Source organism: Oncorhynchus masou, chromosome 13, assembly GCF_036934945.1.
Source record: "Oncorhynchus masou masou isolate Uvic2021 chromosome 13, UVic_Omas_1.1, whole genome shotgun sequence".
In the NCBI taxonomy this organism is placed as follows: Eukaryota; Metazoa; Chordata; class Actinopteri; order Salmoniformes; family Salmonidae; genus Oncorhynchus; species Oncorhynchus masou.
Window position 1 is genome coordinate 25,510,994 of NC_088224.1, and position 24,074 is coordinate 25,535,067.

The 24,074-nt window shown below is 43.1% G+C and overlaps 1 protein-coding gene across 1 annotated transcript; it reads right to left on the reverse strand.

Moving 5' to 3' along the window:
• Positions 1–203: 203 nt before the first annotated feature.
• Positions 204–23,064, reverse strand: LOC135551999 (ubiquitin-conjugating enzyme E2Q-like protein 1). Its single transcript, XM_064983334.1, has 3 exons — positions 22,732–23,064; positions 21,495–22,411; positions 204–4,204 (listed from the first exon to the last, which is right to left on the reverse strand). Exons 2-3 carry the CDS (start codon positions 22,218–22,220, stop codon positions 4,073–4,075), a joined length of 858 nt encoding a protein of 285 aa, XP_064839406.1. The 5' UTR covers positions 22,221–22,411; positions 22,732–23,064; the 3' UTR covers positions 204–4,072.
• Between the last annotated feature and the right edge of the window lie 1,010 nt (positions 23,065–24,074).

A 24,074-nucleotide genomic window follows, 5' to 3' on the forward strand; every position in this document is an offset into this window, starting at 1 on the left:
GCCTCCACTATTCAATATACCATAACTACTCCGGAATAGCTCGAAGGAAAAAAAAGATCTTGGACAGTGAAGAGATAATGATTCACATGGTCATGATGACATGAAAAACATCAACAAAGATCTTGAATAGAGAAGAGATCACTAGATAAATGTTTGTGTATCATGTGAGTGAATACAAACAAACCCAGGTCCATTCATCAGTTTCAATAAGCTGTAACTTTTATTGCACATTCCTGTTTGGTCTTGCAACGACCTTTCACCTTTTGAACTTTTGACCTCGGCCTGGACTAGACACTTCAATCGGGAGTAGGGTGAAGTTGCCCCAAGAAACTGATCTAGGGGCAGATGTGCGTATTCCATTGTAATCGTGAAGGTTAGGATTTAGGCAGGGTAAGCTGATCCTAGATCTGTGCCTAAGGGCAACTTCTACCCGAGCAGTACCGAGGTCTGGAACCAGAAAAAGAAGGATGGACATCAGTGATATCACAGAAGAGAGTAGGAAATACACGTGAGAGCAGAGAATTCTGATTGATCCTTCAGTTCCAGTGGGTTCCATAGAGTTCTGCTCCCAGTGAGATTAGTTCCTGGAGAAGGTTGACATCATTGTCTAGTCCTTCTTAATCTGGTTCTTTGAAAGTCCCCTACAAAATATACAACTGAACACCCTCCTTCTGACACAGATAAGCATCATCATTCTTAGTTCGGATTTATTTCTCTTTTTCTGTGACAATACCTGCGACATGCTTCAACATCTTCATTTTGGCAAATCACAAATAAATTAAAACACAAACATTCAAAGAACATAACGTGAAAGTATTTTTTAGGAAGTCGGAACGAAAAATATAAATACTGAAAACGGAAATCAAGAGAACAAGAGAAGAGAAGCATTTTGCTGTTCGTTTTCTTACCCCGTCGTCGTTTTCCCCGTTGTTTTTCTTGAAAAAAAGATAGCTAGCTACCAATCACTTACCACATGCAGATATAATACAACAGAACTGATTCACCCAGTTGTGTCTGCAAACTAACGATCTAAACTATATCACAAAATGATTCTCTTTAAACCAGCAAACACCCAATTTGGAGATATTTTGTCTAATTAATTCTTAATTTTACAGTAGTTTTCTCCTCTCATCGTAAGCACAGAGAAATGCCCACAGCCAACCCTGACTTGACTGTCCCCAACAGAAAAGAGGAAGAAGACCGTCAGCACTGACTTAGGCCTCATCCAATTGGCACCCTATTTCCTACATAGGGCTCTGGTCACAAGTAGTGCACTAGATGGGTAATACAGTAGGGTACCATTTTAAAACGTACCCTTTCTCATGATTAGATACCAGATGGGGATGTCTTTAACTGTGTCCAAGAGACCATCACACACGAGACAACCACTCTCACACACATATCATCCCCCTGATGATGAACATTGTCTATAATGATGTACTGTATAAACATTGCTTTACACACAATGTAAAACAAAAAGTGAGTTTGTCTAGAACCCCCGACCCAGCAGTGCAGGAGGTGTGTGTGTGTGTGTGTGTGTGTGTGTGTGTGTGTGTGTGTGTGTGTGTGTGTGTGTGTGTGTGTGTGTGTGTGTGTGTGTGTGTGTGTGTGTGTGAGCGGAGCAGGAGGTGTGACGTCATCACTCTCACTAGTTATTCATCTGACAACTCTCTGGTCAAATGTCACAGCAATTAGCAACTAGCTCCTTGTGTTGTTCATTCCCAGCCACACATATACTGTACAGCATAACAAGAGGGATGTGGAAGCTACAGTGTGTGTGTGTGTGTGTGTGTGTGTGTGTGTGTGTGTGTGTGTGTGTGTGTGTGTGTGTGTGTGTGTGTGTGTGTGTGTGTGTGTGTGTGTGTGTGTGTGTGTGTGTGTGTGTGTGTGTGTGTGTGTGTGTGTGTGTGTGTGTGTGTGTGTGTGTGTGTTTGTACACACACACACATGCTTTTTCTCAGCCATTCTGGATTCCAGCTGACATTTCGAGGAGCTGGCGGTGAACATCAAAGTTTGCATCCCTCTCTCCTTCCCTCTATTCCTCCCTCTCTATTCCTTCTCTCTTCTTCCCTCTCCCTTCCCCTCTCCCTCCCTCTCTCCTTCCCTATCTCCCTCCCTCCAGACATTAATCAGGAGCTCACTGAGACACAGTCATCTTTCAGAGGACACTTGTTTATTATTCCACCACTCCATCCTCGCCAGAGTTCTGCTCTGTCCATCCTAATTTAGGGGTGTTATCATCACACACAGCCACGCTGGCAGGTGTGTGTGTGTGCACGCGAGCCAACGCTAAATGCTGAGTGTGCATGTGATGTGCCAATGCACACACCTTTCAGGGGCCTGATTATTAGCTTGACCATCTGGTACCTAAATCATGGATTATATGAATTATAGCTGCTGGTCTTCATCTATACATGATAATGTGACCAGAGAGAGAGAGAGAAGAGGGAGGGAGGGAGGGAGGGAGGGAGGGAGAGAGAGAGAGAGAGAGAGAGGAGAAATACAGGGAGAGTTAGAGACAGAGAGAGACAGTGAGAGAGAGAGAGAGATACAGAGAGAGATACAGAGAGAGATACAGAGAGATATACAGAGAGATATACAGAGAAAGAGGAGAAAGACAGCGAGAGAGAGAGAGAGGAGAGAAAGCAAGGGAGAGGGGATAGAGATTGCTGTGGTTGACTGCCATTCTATTAATCGTACAGTCTCTGCATATAAAGCAAGTGATTTTTTTTCTCGTTAGAAATCAATAACCGTCTACGCAACACACTGAGGTCTAAATTTAGCCACAAAGAGAGAGAGAGGAGAATTAACGATAGAAAGCGAGATGGAGAGAGAGCACAGCTCTACATACATTACAATCTTCATGTTGCATTGAACTGTGAAAAACAGCACAGTCAAAAGAGAAGAACAGAGGAGAGAAAAATCTAACGAAAAAGAAGGGGTGAATGCATGAGCTGCCTTCCTGCACTGCCTGTCTATTAAACATCAACAGCCTGGTCAGGATTTAAATGATCAGGCAGACTGGATGGACTTCAGTTCAGTGCAATGTAGTGTCAGCTTAGAGAGAGCGGTGAGGGATAAGAGGAAGGAAGGTGAGATGGGAGGGTGGGACAAAAGAGGAGAGGAAGGAAGGTGAGATGGGAGGGTGGGACAAAAGAGGAGAGGAAGGAAGGTGAGATGGGAGGGTGGGACAAAAGAGGAGAGGAAGGAAGGTGAGATGGGAGGGTGGGACAAAAGAGGAGAGGAAGGAAGGTGAGATGGGAGGGTGGGACAAAAGAGGAGAGGAAGGAAGGTGAGATGGGTGGGTGGGACAAAAGAGGAGAGGAAGGAAGGTGAGATGGGAGGGTGGGACAAAAGAGGAGAGGAAGGAAGGTGAGATGGGAGGGTGGGACAAAAGAGGAGAGGAAGGAAGGTGAGATGGGAGGGTGGGACAAAAGAGGAGAGGAAGGAAGGTGAGATGGGTGGGTGGGACAAAAGAGGAGAGGAAGGAAGGTGAGATGGGAGGGTGGGACAGAAGAGGAGAGGAAGGAAGGTGAGATGGGAGGGTGGGACAAAAAAGGAAAGGGGATACATCTCCCTCTTCTCAGTAGTCTTTCACAGTCTTTCCACAGATCCCCACACAGTCAGTGTGGGTGTGTGGTTGGTGTGTGGTTGGTGTGTGTGTGCGTGTGTCGGAAACCCAATCCATCAACCACTGTGACAAACACTCCGCTGACACACACACACACACTTTCCTGAATAAGTCAGTTCACGCACATCCCGCAGAACCTTCTACTCAGCCGAAGGAGGGATGAACGCAGAGAGAGAGGAGGGAGGAGTGCAGCGCAGGAGGAAGGCTTGATGATGACGAGATTATGACGATTATCGGCAAAGTGAAGACGAAGTAGGCGAGTGTTCCTTTATTTGTTCCTTCTGAAGTCTCAGTGAGCTGATGAAGACAACAACAAGAAAAAACCCAAAGCAACCGAAAACAACTTGAGCGGTGGAGTGGTATGGTCAAGGAGGAGAAGTCGAGTTAGCGCGGTGTGTCATGGTTAGCATGGCTAGCTAGCGTCATGGCCGGCCCGTCACCTCAGCCGTCAGACACTGGGGGGGAGACCCAGCCGTACTTCTCGTGGGTCTTCACCAGACTCTTAAAGGTGGCCTCCGCCTCTTTGCGGCTAAATGCCTTCTTGGACTTCCCTGCTTTTCTGCAGATACGCCCCTACGGAAAGAGAGAGAGAAAGAGAGGGAGGGAGAGAAGGAGAGAGAGATGATTAGTAGGGAATTGACGTCATTGATACATTGAAAACACACCCACACAGAAAGAGAGCGAGAGGGAGTGAGAACAGTATCATCTGCATTCTACACCCCACTGAGTCAATTATTCCTGAGAAAAGAGAGACCCACAACCATCAACCATCCTTCCACAAGCTCTCTTGGTCCAACTCCCCAAGGTGACTACTAAGTCAGCTCTTTACATAAAAAAAACTTCCTTGTCACAGATATTCAACACCCTTATGTCACCAGTACTGCATCAAAAGGATAAATATCCTCATAAGGATGAATGGTCAAATTATTTTACAGGTGAATAATAACATACACTACATGACCAAAAATATGTGGACAGCTGCTCATCGAACATCTCATTCCAAAATCATGGTCATTAATATGGAGTTGGTCCCCCCTTTGCTGCTATAACAGCCTCCACTCTTCTGGGGAGGCTTTCCACTCGATGTTGGAACATTGCTGCGGGGACTTACTTCCATTCAGCCACAAGAGGTCAGGCACTGATGTTGGGTGATTAGGCCTGGCTCACAGTCGGTGTTCCAATTCATCCCAAAGGTGTTCGATGGGGTCGAGGTCATGGCTCTGTGCAGGCCAGTCAAGTTCTTCCACACTGATCTCGACGCTGATCCCCACACTGATCTCAAAGGAATCCCAACTCGGATCTTTTGCCAATTATTTGTCATATTTGATATGTATAAACAGCAACAACAACAAAAAACATCTGATCTTTTGAGTTCTGATTTGTACCACATCTGTATGTGCTTCCCAATGATACATTACGCAACCTCAGTCTGGACACAGATTTTTTCCACATGACTTGCTGTTACCAAAACAACCACCCAAAATATAATGGAACAGTGACAGAAAATGGACTGAAAAAAAGATCAGACATGAAGAACAAAAACTAAATTGGGTTCTTACGGCCCTGCTATATATCAGCCATCAGGGGAATGCGTTTATTTTTTTTAATGGAAGCTACTATGCTGCTCGCATTGCGATGCGACCAAGCTCAAGATTCAGCCAGCTTTAATTCTCAATGCCTGACACGCACTCTCATTCTATCTTGTGAATTGAAATAATGAAAAATAAAGTTGATTTTGGTTGTTTTCTGTGTAGCAGGTAGAATGTCACATTGAGTGACATGTGTAGTGTAGTGTTAGGGTGGATGCGTAAACAACGTCTTTCACTCTCTTGAATGGGGAAAGATATGCTATTATCTAATCAAATGTGATAAAATAAACAAGCCATCCAAGGTTTTTATTAATAAAAAAATATTATTATTTACAAATTATGTATGGATCTTGCTTTGTGAACAGGGGCATTGTCATGCTGAAACAGGAAAGGGTCTTCCCAGACCATTATTCCTCCACCAAACTTTACAGTTGGCACTATGCATTGGGGAAGGTTGCGCTCTCCTGGCATCCGTCAAACACAGATTTGTCCATCGGACCGCCAGATGGTGAAGCGTAATTCATCACTCCAGAAAACGCGTTTCCACTGCTCTAGAGTCCAATGGCGGTGAGCTTTACACCACTTCAGCTGACACTTGGCATTGCGCATGGTGATCTTAGGCTTGTGTGCGGCTGCTCGGCCATGAAAACCCATTTCATGAAGCTCATGAACAGTTCTTGTACTGATGTTGCTTCCAGCAGTTTGGAACTCGGTAGTGAGTGTTGCAACCGAGGACAGATGATTATTATGACCTATGTGCTTCAGCACTCAGTGGTCCCGTTCCGTGAGACTGTGTGGCCTACCACTTTGCGGCTGAGCCGTTGTTGCTCTTAGACATTTCCACTTCACAATAACATTTCTCTAGCAGGGCAGAAATGTGACAAACTGACTAGTTGGAAAGGTGGCATCCGATGGCAGTGCCACGTTGAAATTAACTGAGTGCTTCACTAAGACCATTCTACTGACAATGTTTGTCTATGGAGATTGCAACCTGTCAGCAATGGGTGTGGTTAAAATAGCAGAATAAACTCATTTGAAGGGGAGTCCATACACTTTTGTACATATAGTGTATACATGACCACGGTTTTGGTGGTGAAAGCTCAGGTGCTTTGGATGCTGTTGCAACATTAGATTAATGTTGAAGGAAAGAGAAAGGAGAGAAAAACCCAAGATGTCACTCTCGATTGCCAGAGAGAAGGAGCTACTCTGGAGACTAGATCCTTTTCTCAGATCCAACAATGAAACATTTCAACATCACAAATATGAAAATAAAAAATATGGGAGATAATTTTCTTGCGATGGCTGCAAAAAGCGTCCCACAAACAATTGAGTTAGTCAAAGAAGCAATTCCATCCAAACACAATCTCCCATCTTGGTAAAAAAAAAACAATAACAACTGTATTTCCTACACACACAAAGGCTAATAATATACAGTATGTGGGAGAGGAGGAAAGAAGCGAGTGTAGGCGTTGCATGTGACGCTAAAGCTGGGATGATCTCTTAGCAACAGTGGCTCAGTCTTCTCTAAAGAGGATTGTGTGGGTGGGAGAACAAAATGACAAAACAAAAAAGCCCTGACTTTATCTTCAAAATATTAATATTTAGCCTCAGAGCCACAATAAGAGGCATACTAAAGCTAATATAAGATGCATGGCTGATTCTGCTTTTGGAGGCGTTGTGTGTTGTCTTAAATGACATCATCTAATTTATGATTCACCTCTGGAGCATAACGCTTTGAAGAGTCAACTCACACACACACACACACACACACACACACACACACAGATAAAGTGAGAGAGGGAGGGGGAGGAAGAGAGAGACAGAGCAAGAGAGAGAGAAAGAGAGGGAGAGAGAGTGAAAGAGATAGAGAATGCGAGAGAGAAAAAGCAGGAGAGAGACAGAGAGAGATAAAGAGAGAGAGAGAGAGATAACACAGGCCAGAATGCCTCCTTGCCACCACCGCAGTAAATCAGTTTCCATTGGTCACACTCAAACCACATTAAAGGGTAATGTATGAAACGAGTGGTTAGTGTGTCTGTACGGTCATTTTGTGTCAAAGGGATCAACCAAATCTCAGTAAGGCTCTGGTCAAATGTTGTGCACGATGCTGACGCTATCTGCAAATCGAATCAAATCCAAGTTTATTTGTCAAGTCCAGTGAAATGCTTACTTACGGGCTCTAACAAATAGTGCAAAAAAGGTATTAGGTGAACAATAGGTAGGTAAAGAAATTAAACAGTAAAAACACAGGCTATATACAGTAGCGAGGCTAGATACAGTAGAAAGGCTACATACAGACACTGGTTATTCAGGCTGATTGAGGTACTATGTACATGTAGATATGGTTAAAGTGACTTTGCATATATGATGAACAGAGAGTAGCAAGTAGCGTAAAAGCATCTGAAATAGCACCTTATTCCTTATATTGTGCATTGTCATAGGATGCAATTTCAGAACCATTCTTTGTCTGGTCAAAAGTAGTTCACTACGTGTGGAACAGGGTGTCAATTGTCAGGACCCGGTTACGAACCTGGGTCTCCGGATTGAGAAACAGTCACTTAACCAACTGAGCCACGAATAGTCAGCAGAACCCAGAAGATGAGGCAGACACAGCAGTACTTAAGATGGTGTATTTAATAAAGTAAAAAGGAGAAGTCCTTCAATACAAAATGGCAAATCCAAAAGGTGGTAGGTATAGCACAAAAAAAAGCCTCAAGAGATACTCGAAAACAAAAACAGAATTCCACAAGAGCGTCCACCGGAATCGACAAGAGTACACAGAACACTAGGGCTGTGTGCTAACATACAAACACAGAGCACAGAACTGAGGGAAACAAAGGGTTTAAATACAATCAGGGAAAACGAGGCACAGGTGCAAATAATAATGGGGATCAAGGGAAAAAACATAAGGTCAAAAAGCACAATGGGGGCATCTAGTGACCAAAACCCGGAACAACCCTGGCCAAATCCTGACAGTCAATTGAGACTCTGTTTCAGATTCAGCCATTTTGTGTCAAATGGCAGGCTTGTGTGTCTGGTCGGACATTTTGTGTCTTAAAGATTCTGGGGATGAGTAGGATGGGGTCATAATGCTGAGTGGCCAGGTGATTAGGAACACAGTTTCCATGTCTAAATGTGCTGGTTAATGAGACTCAGTGACTAAGACAGACTAGAACAGGAACATAATAAGAGCAGGAGGATCATCAGCTCAGAAGGTGGGACCTTTCTCCTGTCTCACAGAGGAGACACACAGACATTAAGGCTGTATCTCAATAGTCAGAGTAGTAGTAGGCCTACTCTCTCCTCACCTTCTTCTCAAAACCCATTGGAGGTGAAGGTTAGAGAGAAGGGACCTTTGGCTTTCTCATCCAATGGGTTTGAGAAAGAGGCAAGGAGAGAGGGGACGTGAGGAGTATGCAATTGAGATTCTCCCATAGACTATTGAGATTAGTGATGCACGGATATGACATTTTTGGCCGATACCGATATCCAATATTTTCCTTGACAAAAAACAACAACACCAATAAGCGATATTGACAATTTTTGCAGCCTTTTGAACATTCTAGAACAGTTAAATAGTTAACACACACACACATGAACGCAGCGGTCTAAAACACTGCATCTCAGTGCAAGAGGCGTCACTATAGTCCCTGGTCGAATCCAGGCTGCATCACATCCAGCCGTAATTGGGAGTTCCATTGGGCGGCGCACAGTTGGCCCAGCGTCGTCTGGATTTGGCTGGGTTAGGCCGTCATTGTAAATAAAAATTTGTTATTAACTGATTTGCCTAGTTAAATAAAGGTTACACACACATACAGACTGACCAAAAAGTTATTTTGTTGGCATTTACGTATGTCCCCATTACCAGTAAAACATAATCCAAACCAATTTTTGTTCACTTACTATTTAACACTATTTGATGTGTCAAATAAGTTTGTTTACCAATCAGAACCTGGATATGACTACACGTCACTTAATTATTTAACGCATTCATACATTTTATATGTAGTTATTACACATTGATTACACTATCAATCGTAGTTCATATGTCACAATGACTCATCGATACGTAAGGATTAGCCACAACAGTGGACTTTTCGGTTAGCCTTCAAAATAAAAGTATGGCATAATTCTACTATTTGTGTTCATTTGCATCACTGTCAATGACATACATTTATTTTGAAGGCAAACCTGCAAATTCAAATATTGTGCCTAGTCCTTATTGTGGCTAATTTCACAACACATAACCTTGTCCGGTCAAGTCTCACTCGCCAGATGAAGTTAGTTGGCTGCTTATAACGTTAGCTTTGAGCAACAGGGTCAAGTAGCTGGCTAGCTATTTATTGTCATGAACTGAAGTTCAATTTCAATAGGCGAACAACAAGTGGCAACCTAGCTAATACTTACTTACAAGGATTCCTAAATCATTGCTAATAATAAAGAAAATGACTGCAGTTTCAACTGGTCATTGTTTTCAGGCTGGTAGTATTGGTGCTAGCTAGGTATCAAGCTAAAGTTAGCTACCCCAGTTGTTGCGGTCGAACAAATTATGCTTTATTACCAACGCGGTATTGTAAACATATCGTTCGTGGCTGGTGTTTGCTTGTTTGCAGACTTTTTTGTACATCTTTGACAGTTTCTCCTGTCTCTCCTCTGTGAGACAGGAGAAAGGTCCCACCTTCTGAGCGGATGATCCTGCTGTTCTTATTATGTTCCTGTTCTAGTCTGTTCTAGTTTGACACGCAAAGACCCATACGGCGTTCCATTGTTTGAATGTTGTGACGCTATTACTGTGTAACTCCGGTAGGGCAACATCGGAAAAATAGCGCACTTGGTAGTGTGTACCGGTGCTCGACCAGTCGGCGAAAGCCAACATCCCCCACGTCAGAGAACGGTTGACTGTCAAGGACAATGAATTCCATTATCTTGGCTGTAATGGATTTCGCCTTTGAGTTGTCTCGCTGAAATTTTGTTACTTTTTCAAATGACTTCTTGACTGCTCGACCCACACAGCAGATATATTGTGGGCTAAATTGGGAATGCTGTGTTGCACGTATAGCGCAAAATTTTACGTGGCGTCATTACGTCATGTACCTACGTTATATAGGTATGCACGTCACCTTTGACATCGGTTTTGCACATCAGTGTTAAACTAGACTTCCGATATGTTCACCTATATATCGTGCATCCCTAATTGAGATGCTCAATAAAGACACTGTGTCAGCAGTAATGGCCACCCTTTCTCAAAACCACTAAAATTAGTTAGACACCTTAATGCAGACTTTTAAATGATATATGAGCCAAACATTTTTTTTTTCATTATATAAAATCATTACCCTTAAAGTATAGTTTTTGGAGATTACTATTGTTACTGCCCACACTACAACAAAAAATACTTGAAACATTAAATTGAAATACTATAGAATTCCATTAATTCCTATGGAGGACTGCTCCTACTAGGGAGTGCATATATGGCCGACCAGTGGCTTCAAAGCCTCTCAATAGCTAATGCATAGCATCGAAACGCCAGGGTTTATATACATCATTGGTTACAGCCGACAAGGTTTGTGGCCATCTTTGCCATGGAGAGAGGTTGCCAGGGCGATCGAGAAGAGTCATTACCTTGGTGATTAATACCAGAGGATGACTGGCCAGTGGCCACTGGTTTAACACACAACCATTATTAGAACAATTTCAATACACACACGCATGCACAGCTAAATTCATCAACCTCGTCAATTATGACCAATTAAACAATTAACAAATGACATTCAAAACAATTTCCTGAATTGTCTTGCACTGATTTAATTAAACGGGATATCACAGCCATTTGAGAGCTAAGCCTTATTTCCCCTAATCAACATTGCCTGGAAGAGAGCAATGTAGAGGCTGACTACCTCATTGTTTACATTACATCAATCAACAATATCACTCCACCGGCCAGCACACTCCATTAACGTGTGACGATTACGTCTGTCCCCCTAGCCACTGCACAGCGATTATTTCCTTCCCCTTGGCTGTGTGACGATTATTTCCGTCCCGTCTGCCCTGTGCAATTGGTATTTCCTTCCTTCCTTCCTGTGTGTGTGTGTGTGTGTGTGTGTGTGTGTGTGTGTGTGTGTGTGTGTGTGTGTGTGTGCGTGCGTGTGGATAAAATAGGGACTGAAATAACTCGTTCCAGCCCCAGGCATGTCCGGGCTGACTGACGCTTAACAAGACTGAAATAACAGAGAGCGAGAGAGAGAGACAGAGAGAGAGACAGAGAAAGAGAGGGAGAGAGGGAGAGAGGAAGAGAAAGGAGCAAGAGAGAGATGGGGAAGAGAGGGAGGGAGAGAGAGAGACAGAGAGAGAGAAAGGAGTGTTTGTGTTTGTGTGTGTGTGTGTGTTACATCCAGAGTGTGCTTGAGGCTGTACAATACAGTTGTCTATCATTGTTAATCTAGTTGACTTAAGCCTTCCCTTCCTTGCTTGCTCACATCCACAGGGACACACACTAGTCCGTTGTGTGAAGTGAAGTGGTTGATGGGTAATCTTGTGAATGGAGATCAATGGGCTGGGCGGCGGGCACTCCGATCAGGGCCCCAGTGTATCTTGGTAAGAGGCTTTGGGCTTGGGATTATTGCGTAACGCCTAGCTGCATGTGCCAGAGAATCGGATCAAGCTAGAGAAACATGCTATGGTACTGGAGAGCTGGGGATATTGTCAACACATCACTGAAGACTTGTTGACTGTGGAAATTCATGTGTAATATGCAAATAGTTGTGGGTTTAGTGATGTTGTAGATACAGCACCAGTCAAAAGTTTGGACACACCTACTCATTCAATGGTTTTTCTTTATTTTGACTTATCTACATTGTATAATAATAGTGAAGACATCAAAACTATGAAATAACGCATATGGAATCATGTAGTAACCAAAACAGCATTATCTCAACAAGCTTCACCTGGAATGCTTCTCCAACCGTCTTGGGTTGTGCCATGGCGGAGATCTTTGTGGGCTATACTCAGCTTTGTCTCAGGATGGTAAGTTGGTGGTTGAAGATATCCCTCTTGTGGTGTGGGGGCTGTGCTTTGGCAAAGTGGGTGGGGTTATATCCTTCCTGTTTGGCCCTGTCCGGGGGTGTCCTCGGATGGGGCCACAGTGTCTCCTGACCCCTCCTGTCTCAGCCTCCAGTATTTATGCTGCAGTAGTTTATGTGTCGGGGGGCTGGGGTCAGTTTGTTATATCTGGAGTACTTCTCCTGTCCAATTCGGTGTCCTGTGTGAATCCAAGTGTGCGTTCTCTAATTCTCTCCTTCTCTCTCTCTTTCTCACTCTCGGAGGACCTGAGCCCTAGGACCGTGCCCCAGGACTACCTGACATGATGACTCCTTGCTGTCCCCAGTCCACCTGGCCGTGCTGCTGCTCCAGTTTCAACTGTTCTGCCTTATTATTATTCGACCATGCTGGTCATTTATGAACATTTGAACATCTTGGCCATGTTCTGTTATAATCTCCACCCGGCACAGCCGGAAGAGGACTGGCCACCCCACATATGCTCTCTCTAATTCTCTTTCTTTCTCTCTCTCGGAGGACCTGAGCCCTAGGACCATGCCCCAGGACTACCTGACATGATGACTCCTTGCTGTCCCCAGTCCACCTGGCCGTGCTGCTGCTCCAGTTTCAACTGTTCTGCCTTATTATTATTCGACCATGCTGTTCATTTATGAACATTTGAACATCTTGGCCATGTTCTGTTATAATCTCTACCCGGCACAGCCAGAAGAGGACTGGCCACCCCACGTAGCCTGGTTCCTCTCTAGGTTTCTTCCTAGGTTTTGGCCTTTCTAGGGAGTTTTTCCTAACCACCGTGCTTCTACACCTGCATTGCTTGCTGTTTGGGGTTTTAGGCTGGGTTTCTGTACAGCAATTTGAGATATCAGCTGATGTACGAAGGGCTATATAAATAAATTTGATTTGATTAGATTTTTTGAAGGAGTTCCCACATATGCTGAGCACTTGTTGTCTGCTTTTCCTTCAGTCTGCGGTCCAACTCATCCCAAACCATCTCAATTGGGTTGACGTCGGGGGATTGTGGAGGCCAGGTCATCTGATACAGCACACCATCACTCTCCTTCTTGGTCAAATAGCCCTTACACAGTCTGGAGGTGTGTTTGGTCATTTTCCTGTTGAAAAACAAATGATAGTCCCACTAAGCACAAACCAGATGGGATGGCGTATCGCAGCCAAATGCTGTGGTAGCCATGCTGGTTAAGTGTGCCTTGAATTCTAAATAAATCACAGACAGTGTCAACAACAAAGCACGCCCACACCATCACATCCACCTCCTCCATGCTCCATGCTTCATTGTTTCTTGGCCCAAGAAAGTTTCTTCTTATTATTGGTAACCTTTAGTAGTGGTTTCTTTGCAACAATTCGACCATGAAGGCCTGATCAGCGCGGTCTCCTCTGAACACTTGATGTTGAGATGTGTCTGTTACTTGAACTCTGTGAAACATTTATTTGCGCTGCAATCTGAAGTGCAGTTAAATCTAATTAATGTATCCTCTGCAGCAGAGGTAAGTATGGGTCTTCCTTTCCTGTGGCGGTCCTCATGAGAGACAGTTTCATCATAGCGCTTGATGGTTGTTGCGACTGCACTTGAAATTGACTGACCTTCATGTCTTAAAGTAATGATGGACTGTTGTTTCTCTTTGCTTATTTGAGCCGTTCTTGCCATAATATGGACTTGGTCTTTTACCAAATAGCGCTATATTCTGTATACTACCCTACCTTGTCACAACACAACTGATTGGCTCAAATGCATTAAGAAGGAAAGAAATTCCACAAATTAACTTTTAACAAGGCACACCTGTGAATTTAAAGGTGACTACCTCATGAAGCTTGGTGAGATAATGCCAAGAGTGTGCAAAGCTCTCTTCAGGCAAGGTGGCAACTTTGAATCTAAAATATATTTTGATTTGATTATGTAGAACATGTATATTTAGTCAAAGTTTATGATGTGTATTGCGTTATCTGGCGGAGCTATCTATAATTTCTTCGGACATTTATGAGCATTTTCTGAACATGGCGTCAATGTAAACGGAGATTTATGGATATAAATAGCATATTATTGAAAAAAACATAAATGTACTGTGTAACATGTCCTATTACTGTCATCTGATGAAGATTTTCAAAAGGTTAGTGAATTATTTTTCTTTTAATCCTGCGTTTGTGATTGCATCTTTTGTTTGACAAAATGGCTACATATCATCTGTGTCTTTGTGGTGGTTTGACATACATATGTGCTATGTTTTCGCCGTAAAACATTTTAGAAATCTGAATCGCTGGGTAGATGAACAAGGTGTTTATCTTTCATTTGAGCTATTGGACTTGTTCATGTGTGGAGGTTAAATATTTCTAAGAATATTTTTGCATTCTGTGCGCCACCTTTTGGGTTGAGCGGGGGGGGGTGTGCCCTTGGGGAACGTGTAGCGTGAACACGTTAACACTTTTTTTGGTTACTACGTGATTCCGTATGTGTAATTTAATAGTTTTGATGTCTTGACTACTATTCTACAATGTAGAAAATAGTAAAAAAAAAAAAAAACTTGGAATGAGTGGGTGTCTTCACTGACATTTTCAACCTCTCCCTGTCTGAATCTGTAATAACAACTTGTTTCAAGCAGACCACCATAGTCCCTATGCCCAAGAACACTGAGGTAAACTGCCTAAATGACTACCGACCCGTAGCACTCACGTCTGTAGCCATGAAATGCTTTGAAAGGCTGGTCATGGCTCACATCAACATCATTATCCCAGAAACCCTAGACTCACTCCAATTTGCATACCGCACCAACAGATCTGTATATAACAATGATGTCGCTCTTGCTGCTGCTGATTCTCTGATCCACCTCTATGCACACAACACCATTCTGCATACATCTGGCCCTTCTTTGGACACTGTGCTAACAAACCTCCAAAAGAGCTTCAATGCCATACAACACTCCTTCCAACTGATTTTAAATGCAAGTACAACTAAGTGCATGCTCTTCAACCGATTGCTGCCCACACCTACCCGTCCGTCTAGCATCATTACTCTGGACAGTTCTGACGTAGAATATGTGGACAACTACAAATACCTAGGTGTCTGGTTAGACTGTAAACTCTCCTTCTAGACTCACATTAAGCATCTCCAATCCAAAATTAAATCTAGAATCAGCTTCATATTTCGCAACAAAGCCTTCATCACTCATGCTGCCAAACATACCCTCATAAAACTGACCATCCTAACGATCCTTGACTTCGGTGATGTCATTTACAAAATAGCCTCCAACACTCTACTCAGCAAACTGGATGTAGTCTATCACAGTGTCATCCATTTTGTCACCAAAGCCTCATACACTACCCACCACTGCGACCTGCATGCTCTCGTTGGCTGGCCCTCACTACATATTCCTCGCCAAACCCACTGGCTCCAGGTCATCTATAAGTCTATGCTAAGTAAATCCCCGCCTTATCTCAGCTTACTGGTCACCATAGCAACACCCACCCATACCACAAGCTCCAGCAGGTATATTTCACTGGTCACCCCCAAAGCCAAACACTTCCTTTGGCCGCCTTTCCTTCCAGTTCTCTGCTACCAATGACTGGAATGAATTGCAAAAATCACTGAAGCTGGAGTCATATCTCCCTCTCTAACTTTAAGCTTCAGCTGTCAGAGCAGCTCACAGATCACTGTACCTGTACACAGCCCATCTGTAAATAGCACACCCAACTACCTCATCTTCATATTATTACTAATCCTTTTGCTCTTTTGCACCCCATTATCTCTATTCTCTACTTGCACATCATAATCTGCACATCTATCACTCCAGTGTTAATGCTAAATTGTAATTATTTCGCATTCATGGCCTATTTATTGCCTTACCTCCCTACTTTTCTACATTTGCACACACTGTACATTTTTTTATTGTGTTGACTGTACATTTGTTTATGTGTAACTCTGTGTTGTTGTTTCTGTCGCACTGCTTTAACTTGGCCAGGTCACAGTTGTAAATGACAACTTGTTCTCAACTGGCCTACCTGGTTAAATAAAGATGAAATAAAAAAATACCAAATAAAAGATCCACAGCGGAAGAAATCTCTATTGCACTCCACACTGCCCTTTCACACCTGGACAAAAGGAACACCTATTTGAGAATGCTATTCATTGACTGCATCTCAGCGTTCAACACCATAGTGCCCTTAAAGCTCATCACTAAGCTAAGGACCCTGGGACTAAACACATCCCTCTGCACCTAGATCCTGGACTTCCTGACAGGCCGCTCCCATGTAATAAGGGGAGGTAACAACACATCTGCCATGCTGATCCTTAACACGGGGGCCCCTCAGGGGTGCGTGCTCAGTCCCCTCCTGTACTCCCTGTTCACTCATGACTGCACTGGCAGGCACGACTCCAACACCATCATTAAGTTTGCGGATGACACAACAGTGGTAGGCCTGATCACCGACAATGATAAGACAGCCTATAGGAAGGAGGTCACAGACCTGACCGTGTGGTGCAAGGACAACAACCTCTCCCTCAATGTGATCAAGACAAAGAAGATGATTGTGGACTACAGGAAAAGAAGGACCGAGCACGCCCCCATTCTCATCGACAGGGCTGTAGTGGAGCAGGTTAAGAGCTTCAAGTCCCTTGGCGTCCACATCCCCAACAAACTAACATGGTCCAAGCACACCATGCCAGTTGTGAAGAGGAAAGATTTGGCATGGGTCCTCAGATCCTCAAAAGGTTTTACAGCTGCACCATCAAGAGCATCCTGACTGGTTGCATCACTGCCTGGTATGGCAACAGCTCGGCCTCCTACCGCAAGGGCCAATTTCAAGTTTTCATAACAATCGGTAATCTGCATTTTTGTATGCCGATTATGGCCGATTACATTGCAATCCACGAAAACAATGCGTGGCAGGCTGACCACCTGTTATGCGAGTGCAGCAAGGAGCCAAGTTAAGTTGTTAGTTAGCATTAAACTTATCTTATAAAAACAATCAATCTTAACATTATCACTAGTTAACTTCACATGGTTGAGGATATTACTAGTTTAACTAGCTTGTCCTGCTTTGCATATAATCAATGCTGTGCCTGAAATTGTGTCACTTCTCTTGCGTTCAGTGCATGCAGAGTCAGGGTATATGCAGCAGTTTGGGCCGCCTGGCTCGTTGCGAACTGTGAGAAGACCATTTCTTCCTAACAAAGACCAGAATTAATTTGCCAGAATTTTACATAATTATGACATAACATTGAAGGTTGTGCAATGTAACAGCAATATATAGACTTAGGGTTGCCACCCGTTCGATAAAATATGGAATGGTTCCATATTTCACTGAAAGAATAAACGTTTTGTTTTCGAAATGATTGTTTCCAGATTTGACCATATTAATGACCTAAGGCTCATATTTCTGTGTGTTTACTATATTATAATTAAGTCTATGATTTGATATTTGATAGAGCAGTCTGACTGAGCGGTGGTAGGCAGCAGCAGGCTCGTAAGCATTCATTCAAACACCACTTTCCTGCGTCTGCCAGCAACTCTTAGCAATGCTTGAAGCACCGCGCTGTTTATGACTTCAAGCCTATCAACTCCCGAGATTAGGCTGGCAATACTATAGTACCTATAAGAACATCCAATAGTCAAAGGTATATGAAATACAAATGGTATAGAGAGAAATAGTCCTATAATTCCTATAATAAAAACAACCTAAAACTTCTTAACTGGGAATATTGAAGACTCAAGTTAAAAGGAACCACCAGCTTTCATATGTTCTCATGTTCTGAGCAAGGAACTTAAACGTTAGCTTTTTTACATGGCACATATTGCACTTTTACTTTCTTCTCCAACACTGTGTTTTTGCATTATTTAAACCAAATTGAACGTGTTTCTTTATTTACCTGAGACTAAATTGATTTTTATTTATGTATTATATTAAGTTAAAATAAAAGTGTTCATTCAGTATTGTTTTAATTGTCATTATTTCAAATATTTCTATATTTATAAAAATCGGCCTGATTAACCGGTATCGGCTTTTTTTGGTCCTCCAATAATCGGTATAGGTGTTGAAAGATCATGATCGATCGATCGACCTCTACTACAGAGGGTAGTGCGTACTGTCCAGTACATCACCGGGGCCAAGCTTCCTGCCATCCAGGACCTCTATACCAGGCGGTGTCAGAGGAAGGCCATAAAAATTGTCAAAGACTCCAGCCACCCTAATCATAGACTGTCCTCTCTTCTACTGCACGGCAAGAGGTACTGGAGCACCAAGTCTAGGTCCAAGAGGCTTATAAACAGTTTCTACCCCCAAGCCATAAGGCTCCTGAACACCTAGTCAAATGGCCACCCAGACTATTTGATTTGATAATGCTGATAATCACCCATGGTCAAACCACTTCTGAAAACCATTCAGTGCTTGAATTGGAGAGGTGCAGCTCGCATGTTCTACAGCTTGAGTACCACTTATAGAATATTCACTCTAAGATATGAACTCTGGTACTGTCAAATTAAAGAACCAGCACCCTTTTAATTGGTCTTCAATCTGAAAACCTAAGGTCTTCTTCTGCTACCCTGGGGTCTAGTACACATCCATGGGGAAACCATAGCAATCTATTGTCTTTCAACTCAGTAATTACATCATCGTCCCATTCAGGAGATGGTTGTTATTGGAGGTGATCATTTCTATCTCAAGCAGAACCACCACAGGGAACCACAGAGTAGCAGTACTAGTGGCACTCGAGGAGGAATTACTTTGTGTTAGTTTCACATTCAGGATGTGGCAAACCAATCACATGGGAAATCAGGAAACACACATACAGAGATGCACAAGCAAAGACACATGCGCATGCACATGCACACACTTGCATAATTAATCAATATTGTTTTCATTAGCAAACTGGAGGAGGAAGGCACTGGGAAGATAATTAGTGTATACTGACTGCAGAGCTTCTCTCTCTCTCTCTCTCTCTCTCTCATTCTCTCTCTCTCTCTCATTCTCTCTCTCCCTCTCTTTCTTTCTCCCTCTCTCTCTCTCTCTCTCTCTCTCTCTCACTCTCTCTCTCTCTCTCTCTCTCTCTCTCTCTCTCTTACTATCTCCCCATCAGAGTGTAATCAGAGAGATAAGATGGAAAAACCAACCACCTAATCCAGATAATGACAAAAGGTCTTCACTCTCATGAGTCATTTCTAGAACCTTGTGATGTTCTGTCTTGACTGATACTGAAAAAAATGAAAAAATAAAATGGTGTACTCTGAATACTGAATGTGTGTGTGTGTGTGTGTGTGTGCGTGCGTGCCTGCGTGCGTGTGTGTGCGCGTGTGTGCAATTTTAAGGCCTCAACCAGTGGGATGGAAATGAGAACCACTACGTGCACAGCTGCTTCTGCTCACAATGCATCATTAGGATCTAATTGGCTCGTAATACATTATAAATGTATTAAGTGTAAATGAAATACTTGAGATGACGTGTACATCACCAATCTATATTATTGATGTCTTTGCTATGGATCCTTTTGGGTGTTTTTCCTTACATTGCCCATGCATTTACGATTGTGACCACATCTTATGTGTCAATGTACCTGAATTATTTGAAGTGATATGCACGATATCAATGCATAATATTGAAAACAGAACCACCACACATACCTTTGCTTTACATTGTCCATTAGACTAAGCATATTTTTCTTCCTCTCTAATAATTCATACATTTAATAGACCTATAATAACATCTGCATGACCCAATGTCAACTGAATTCAACTGAAATTCCATTACATCATCAAAGGGAAAAACTATCACTCTTAGGTCACTGGAGGGAAATCTGGTGACACGCTTACATAAATCCCTCCTGTCATAACGCTGTCATAACAATGACGTCACATGTGACGGGCAAACGCGAACCGTCAGTCAAAGCAGCTAGATTCAAGGAATGACGAGCAATAATGTTCAAATGCATGAAATGCACCACTTGTTCATGTGGTGTATTCCATGCATCAGCGTACTGATTGAATAGGATCAGGTCAACAAACATGATAAATTATAGGGAAATGATCATATTTGATGACAGAGGGGGTGAGAATGTAGCAGTGTCTGATTTACATAAGTTCTGCTCGGTCTGTCTCTGTCAAATAGGACAGGACAGGCGAGAGCACAGAGGAGAGACAAGCTACTGACTGACTGGATGATGCTTGGTCAATGTGGTCCCAATGACTTCATAGGCTACCTGCAGTAGTTTAATTACATTTTTTATTACATTTCTTTACATATATGATTTCAAATCATTCCTGTAGGCTTGAGGAAATGAAACACACACGCACATGTATTCTATATCTGGCCAATAGTTAGATGATCTGGAGTGACCTTGTCATTTCTATGGGAGACATTTTTTCCCCCCTTAATGGTGAGGATTTCTGGAGGTGATAAAAGATGATGCATTCCAATGAGGAGATAGGAGGAGGAATATACATCTCACACAGAGTAGAGAACATTCAGAGCACAGCAGCGAAATGGCGGCTGTAATGTCACGGCTAAAGATTAATCACGTCTAAGATGGGGAGATGGATTCCTGCCTCTCTCCTTCTCCCTCTCAGACAGAGCTGGGGGAGAGATTTAGGTCTCACTAAATGAGATCTGTATCACAGTAAAACACCATTCTGATTCTGCTCAGTTTGGCAGATATGAGCAATGGCAAGCTGCAACTAACTCTCACAGTCTCATGACAGAATTAGACGTTCAGTCAAGTTTCTCAAGCATCAAATTTCGAAATTGTTGCAAATATCGAATTTCAAAGTTTTAAGGTTAAGTTAAGGCATTAACTCCGAAATCCTAAAGTACAGGCTGACGTTTGGGATAGGGTTCAAACAAAAATCTCAAAAACAACTTTCTATTACTGGATTCCAACTTGCAACCTTTGGAATCAGAGGCAGGTTTTTTTGCCCATCCGTGTCCACAATGCAGTAGAAAAAGAGAAACCTACTTGAAAGTAACAGTGCTCAGACATGGATGGACGTCGAATACTGGCTTGTACATGGATGGACGTCGAATACTGACTTGTATCATGGGTGACCTAGCTGCAACTACTTCGTATTGACAGGTTTTATGCAGTATGGGTTCACTAAATTAACATTATGCATGTTGCATGAGTGTCAGGTATGAACATTCAACACTAAATATTCAGCGTCTGCAGCGTCTAATGTTTCAAAACACACACGGGAAGAATGTATTAATAAAACAAATATCCTCACCTGTCCTTTTACCAGACTTGCAGCAAATTGTCTCATCACGGCTTCCACTGTGTAGGCGCTGGACCATCCGCGGGGGGTTAACAACTCCATACATATCGCTCCACCGTCCAGAACGTACCCGTTTTCCAACCGGGGGGTGAGCACCCGCATGAATGGCGGAGAGAAGGGGAAATTGTCGGGGAAAGAGACATTCAGCAGAATGAACTCGGTGTTTGTTTCTTTCATGTCCTGCCACAGCGCCGAGTCTTTGTCCACCTGGTGGAGCTTGACGTTCCAGTCAAATAGATTGTCGTCGACCAGTTCGACCGTTATAAAGTTGTCTCCCAACCGCCGGATCTCCTGGAGTTCCTTCATAAGTCTCCTCGTCCGGACTTGGGTGCAGTGCTGCCGGTGAGGGGCTAGTGGTGGTATTGAGGCACTGGTCGCTGATTTTCCAACCCCGATCCCACCTCCTCCGCCTCCCATCTGCTGTTTCTCATTGGCGTCCTTGCCCTGTTGCTTATCCTTTACGGACGGTTTGTCATTGCTGTTGTGCTGGTCCAGCTTCTTCGCTTTGATCTCGGGGGTGCTGAGGATGTTGTTCGTCTCGTTGGTGGTCTGACAGTGCTGCTTCGTGTTCTTCGTGTTCCCCTTGGTCCCCTTTAGTGAGCCCTGGTGATGCTTGGGGTCCTCTGTGTCCCGGTCGTGAAGACGAATCAGACCGATTTTCCGCAGTAGAGTGGCCATTATGTTTTCGCCGAGCGCAGGGCGATCTAAATTCACGATTCTCCCTTTACAGACAACCACTGATGTTAGACTGTGGAACCGTAAAAAAACGTCAACAGTGTGCCGCAATCGCTCAGCTATACTGCAGCCTCTGGACAGACGCTTGCATGAAGCCAAGTCTTTCTTCAGTGCATCATTCCGATGAGGTCCGACTGAAAAAACACACAAGCCATGAATACACTGATGAACTGCTGTCTAATCGATTTGCAGTCTAATAAATCTGCCACTGAATATAAAAAATAATCATATTCAATAGTAGCCTAGTGGACTGACTGTGTTGTGGCTATTGACTGCATTCCTAGTTGCAATGGCTGCTTAATATCTCTGCTATTATCCAAAAGGCTACAAAGCGCACGGAATAGATAGCTGATTTGAAATAAGCCTATACACTATTATGTATGTTAAAAACGAATATAGTTAACACATAGAACACCAGCTTCTCTATTTTAATATAGCCTACACGTCGACTTACCATTTATAAGTCCGTTCGGAAAATGTAGCCTTTGCGACGAAAAGGCGAATCTGCAGCAGCTCTGGCAGCAGCTATTACAGTAGAGTGGGATATCAAACGGTTACTATCCAGCAACGTTCGCGTTGATGTGACCTGGAAGAGCGAGCTAAAGCCTTTGATGTAACTGCAGCTGCCGCGACACTATCTACTGAGGACAAACCAACTCCACTAATCCTTGGCGAGGACTCACACAATCCTCGTTAGCTCGCTGCGCTCACACACATATAGCAGTAGCGGAACGGAACGACCGGCCAGACGTGGGCTGGCTTTGGCCGCTCTACCTTGTTGGAATGGATAATGCTGTGGACTGGAGTGAGAGCGATAGATGTGGACGGAAGAGGAGAGCGTGAAAGTGGGCTGGGCCTTTTAGCCAATGTCATCCTATCAGCGGATACATAAGGTCGTTTTTCCACTCCTCTATAGATCTCCCCTTTGCAGGCCTGTATGTCTCAGGGTGGGGTTCAATTCCCTTCAATTCCAGTCAAGTCAGAAAGTAGGGTGATGTCAGCATTAGTGTTATCAGGTGTTGTGGTACATTTGTGTTTGAGGGTACTGTTCTTTGTTGATTTTGCAACCCAATCACAATAAATGTTATTGGGCTGTTGGTGAATCAATTAAAATGTTATTTGGCATTGCTTCGTAAACAACAGGTATACTAACAGTAGGGTTGGGTAGGTTACTTTCTAAATGTAATCCTTTACAGTTACTAGTTACCTGTCCAAAATTGTAATCAGTCACGTAACTTTTGGATTACCCAAACTCAGCAACATAATCAGATTACATTCAATTACTTTTAGATTACTTTCCCCTTATGAGGCATTAGAAGAAGACAAACAGGTATGTTACCACTTGAACGACATCTACTGCAGGATAAATCAATGTTAAAGTTTACAAAGCTGGCCATATATGGATATTACATTTGACTTTATGGGTTGATTATGTTGGCTTCTTCTAACCCATCACTTTCTACTACATATAATAATACGATTAAATTATATTTTTATATTAAAAACCAAGGTCTATCAGATTCCAGTCATTCCAGTAAATGTTATACCCCTTGATCTTCAAGAGTAGGACCTGGAAATATGGAAGTATAGATTAGACAAATTGTTCTACCTGAGCATAACCCCAAAACTAAGGATATATTAGCCAGCCCTACTCTGTTGTTTATGATTTTGTTGTCATTGAGGACTGATTGTGCTCATTAATAAATGCTGTCCTCATAGAATGGCATGCTTTGAGCACCACTGAAAAGTACTATTTACATGTGAAAAATAAATGCTGTATGCTGAATTTGCTGTAGG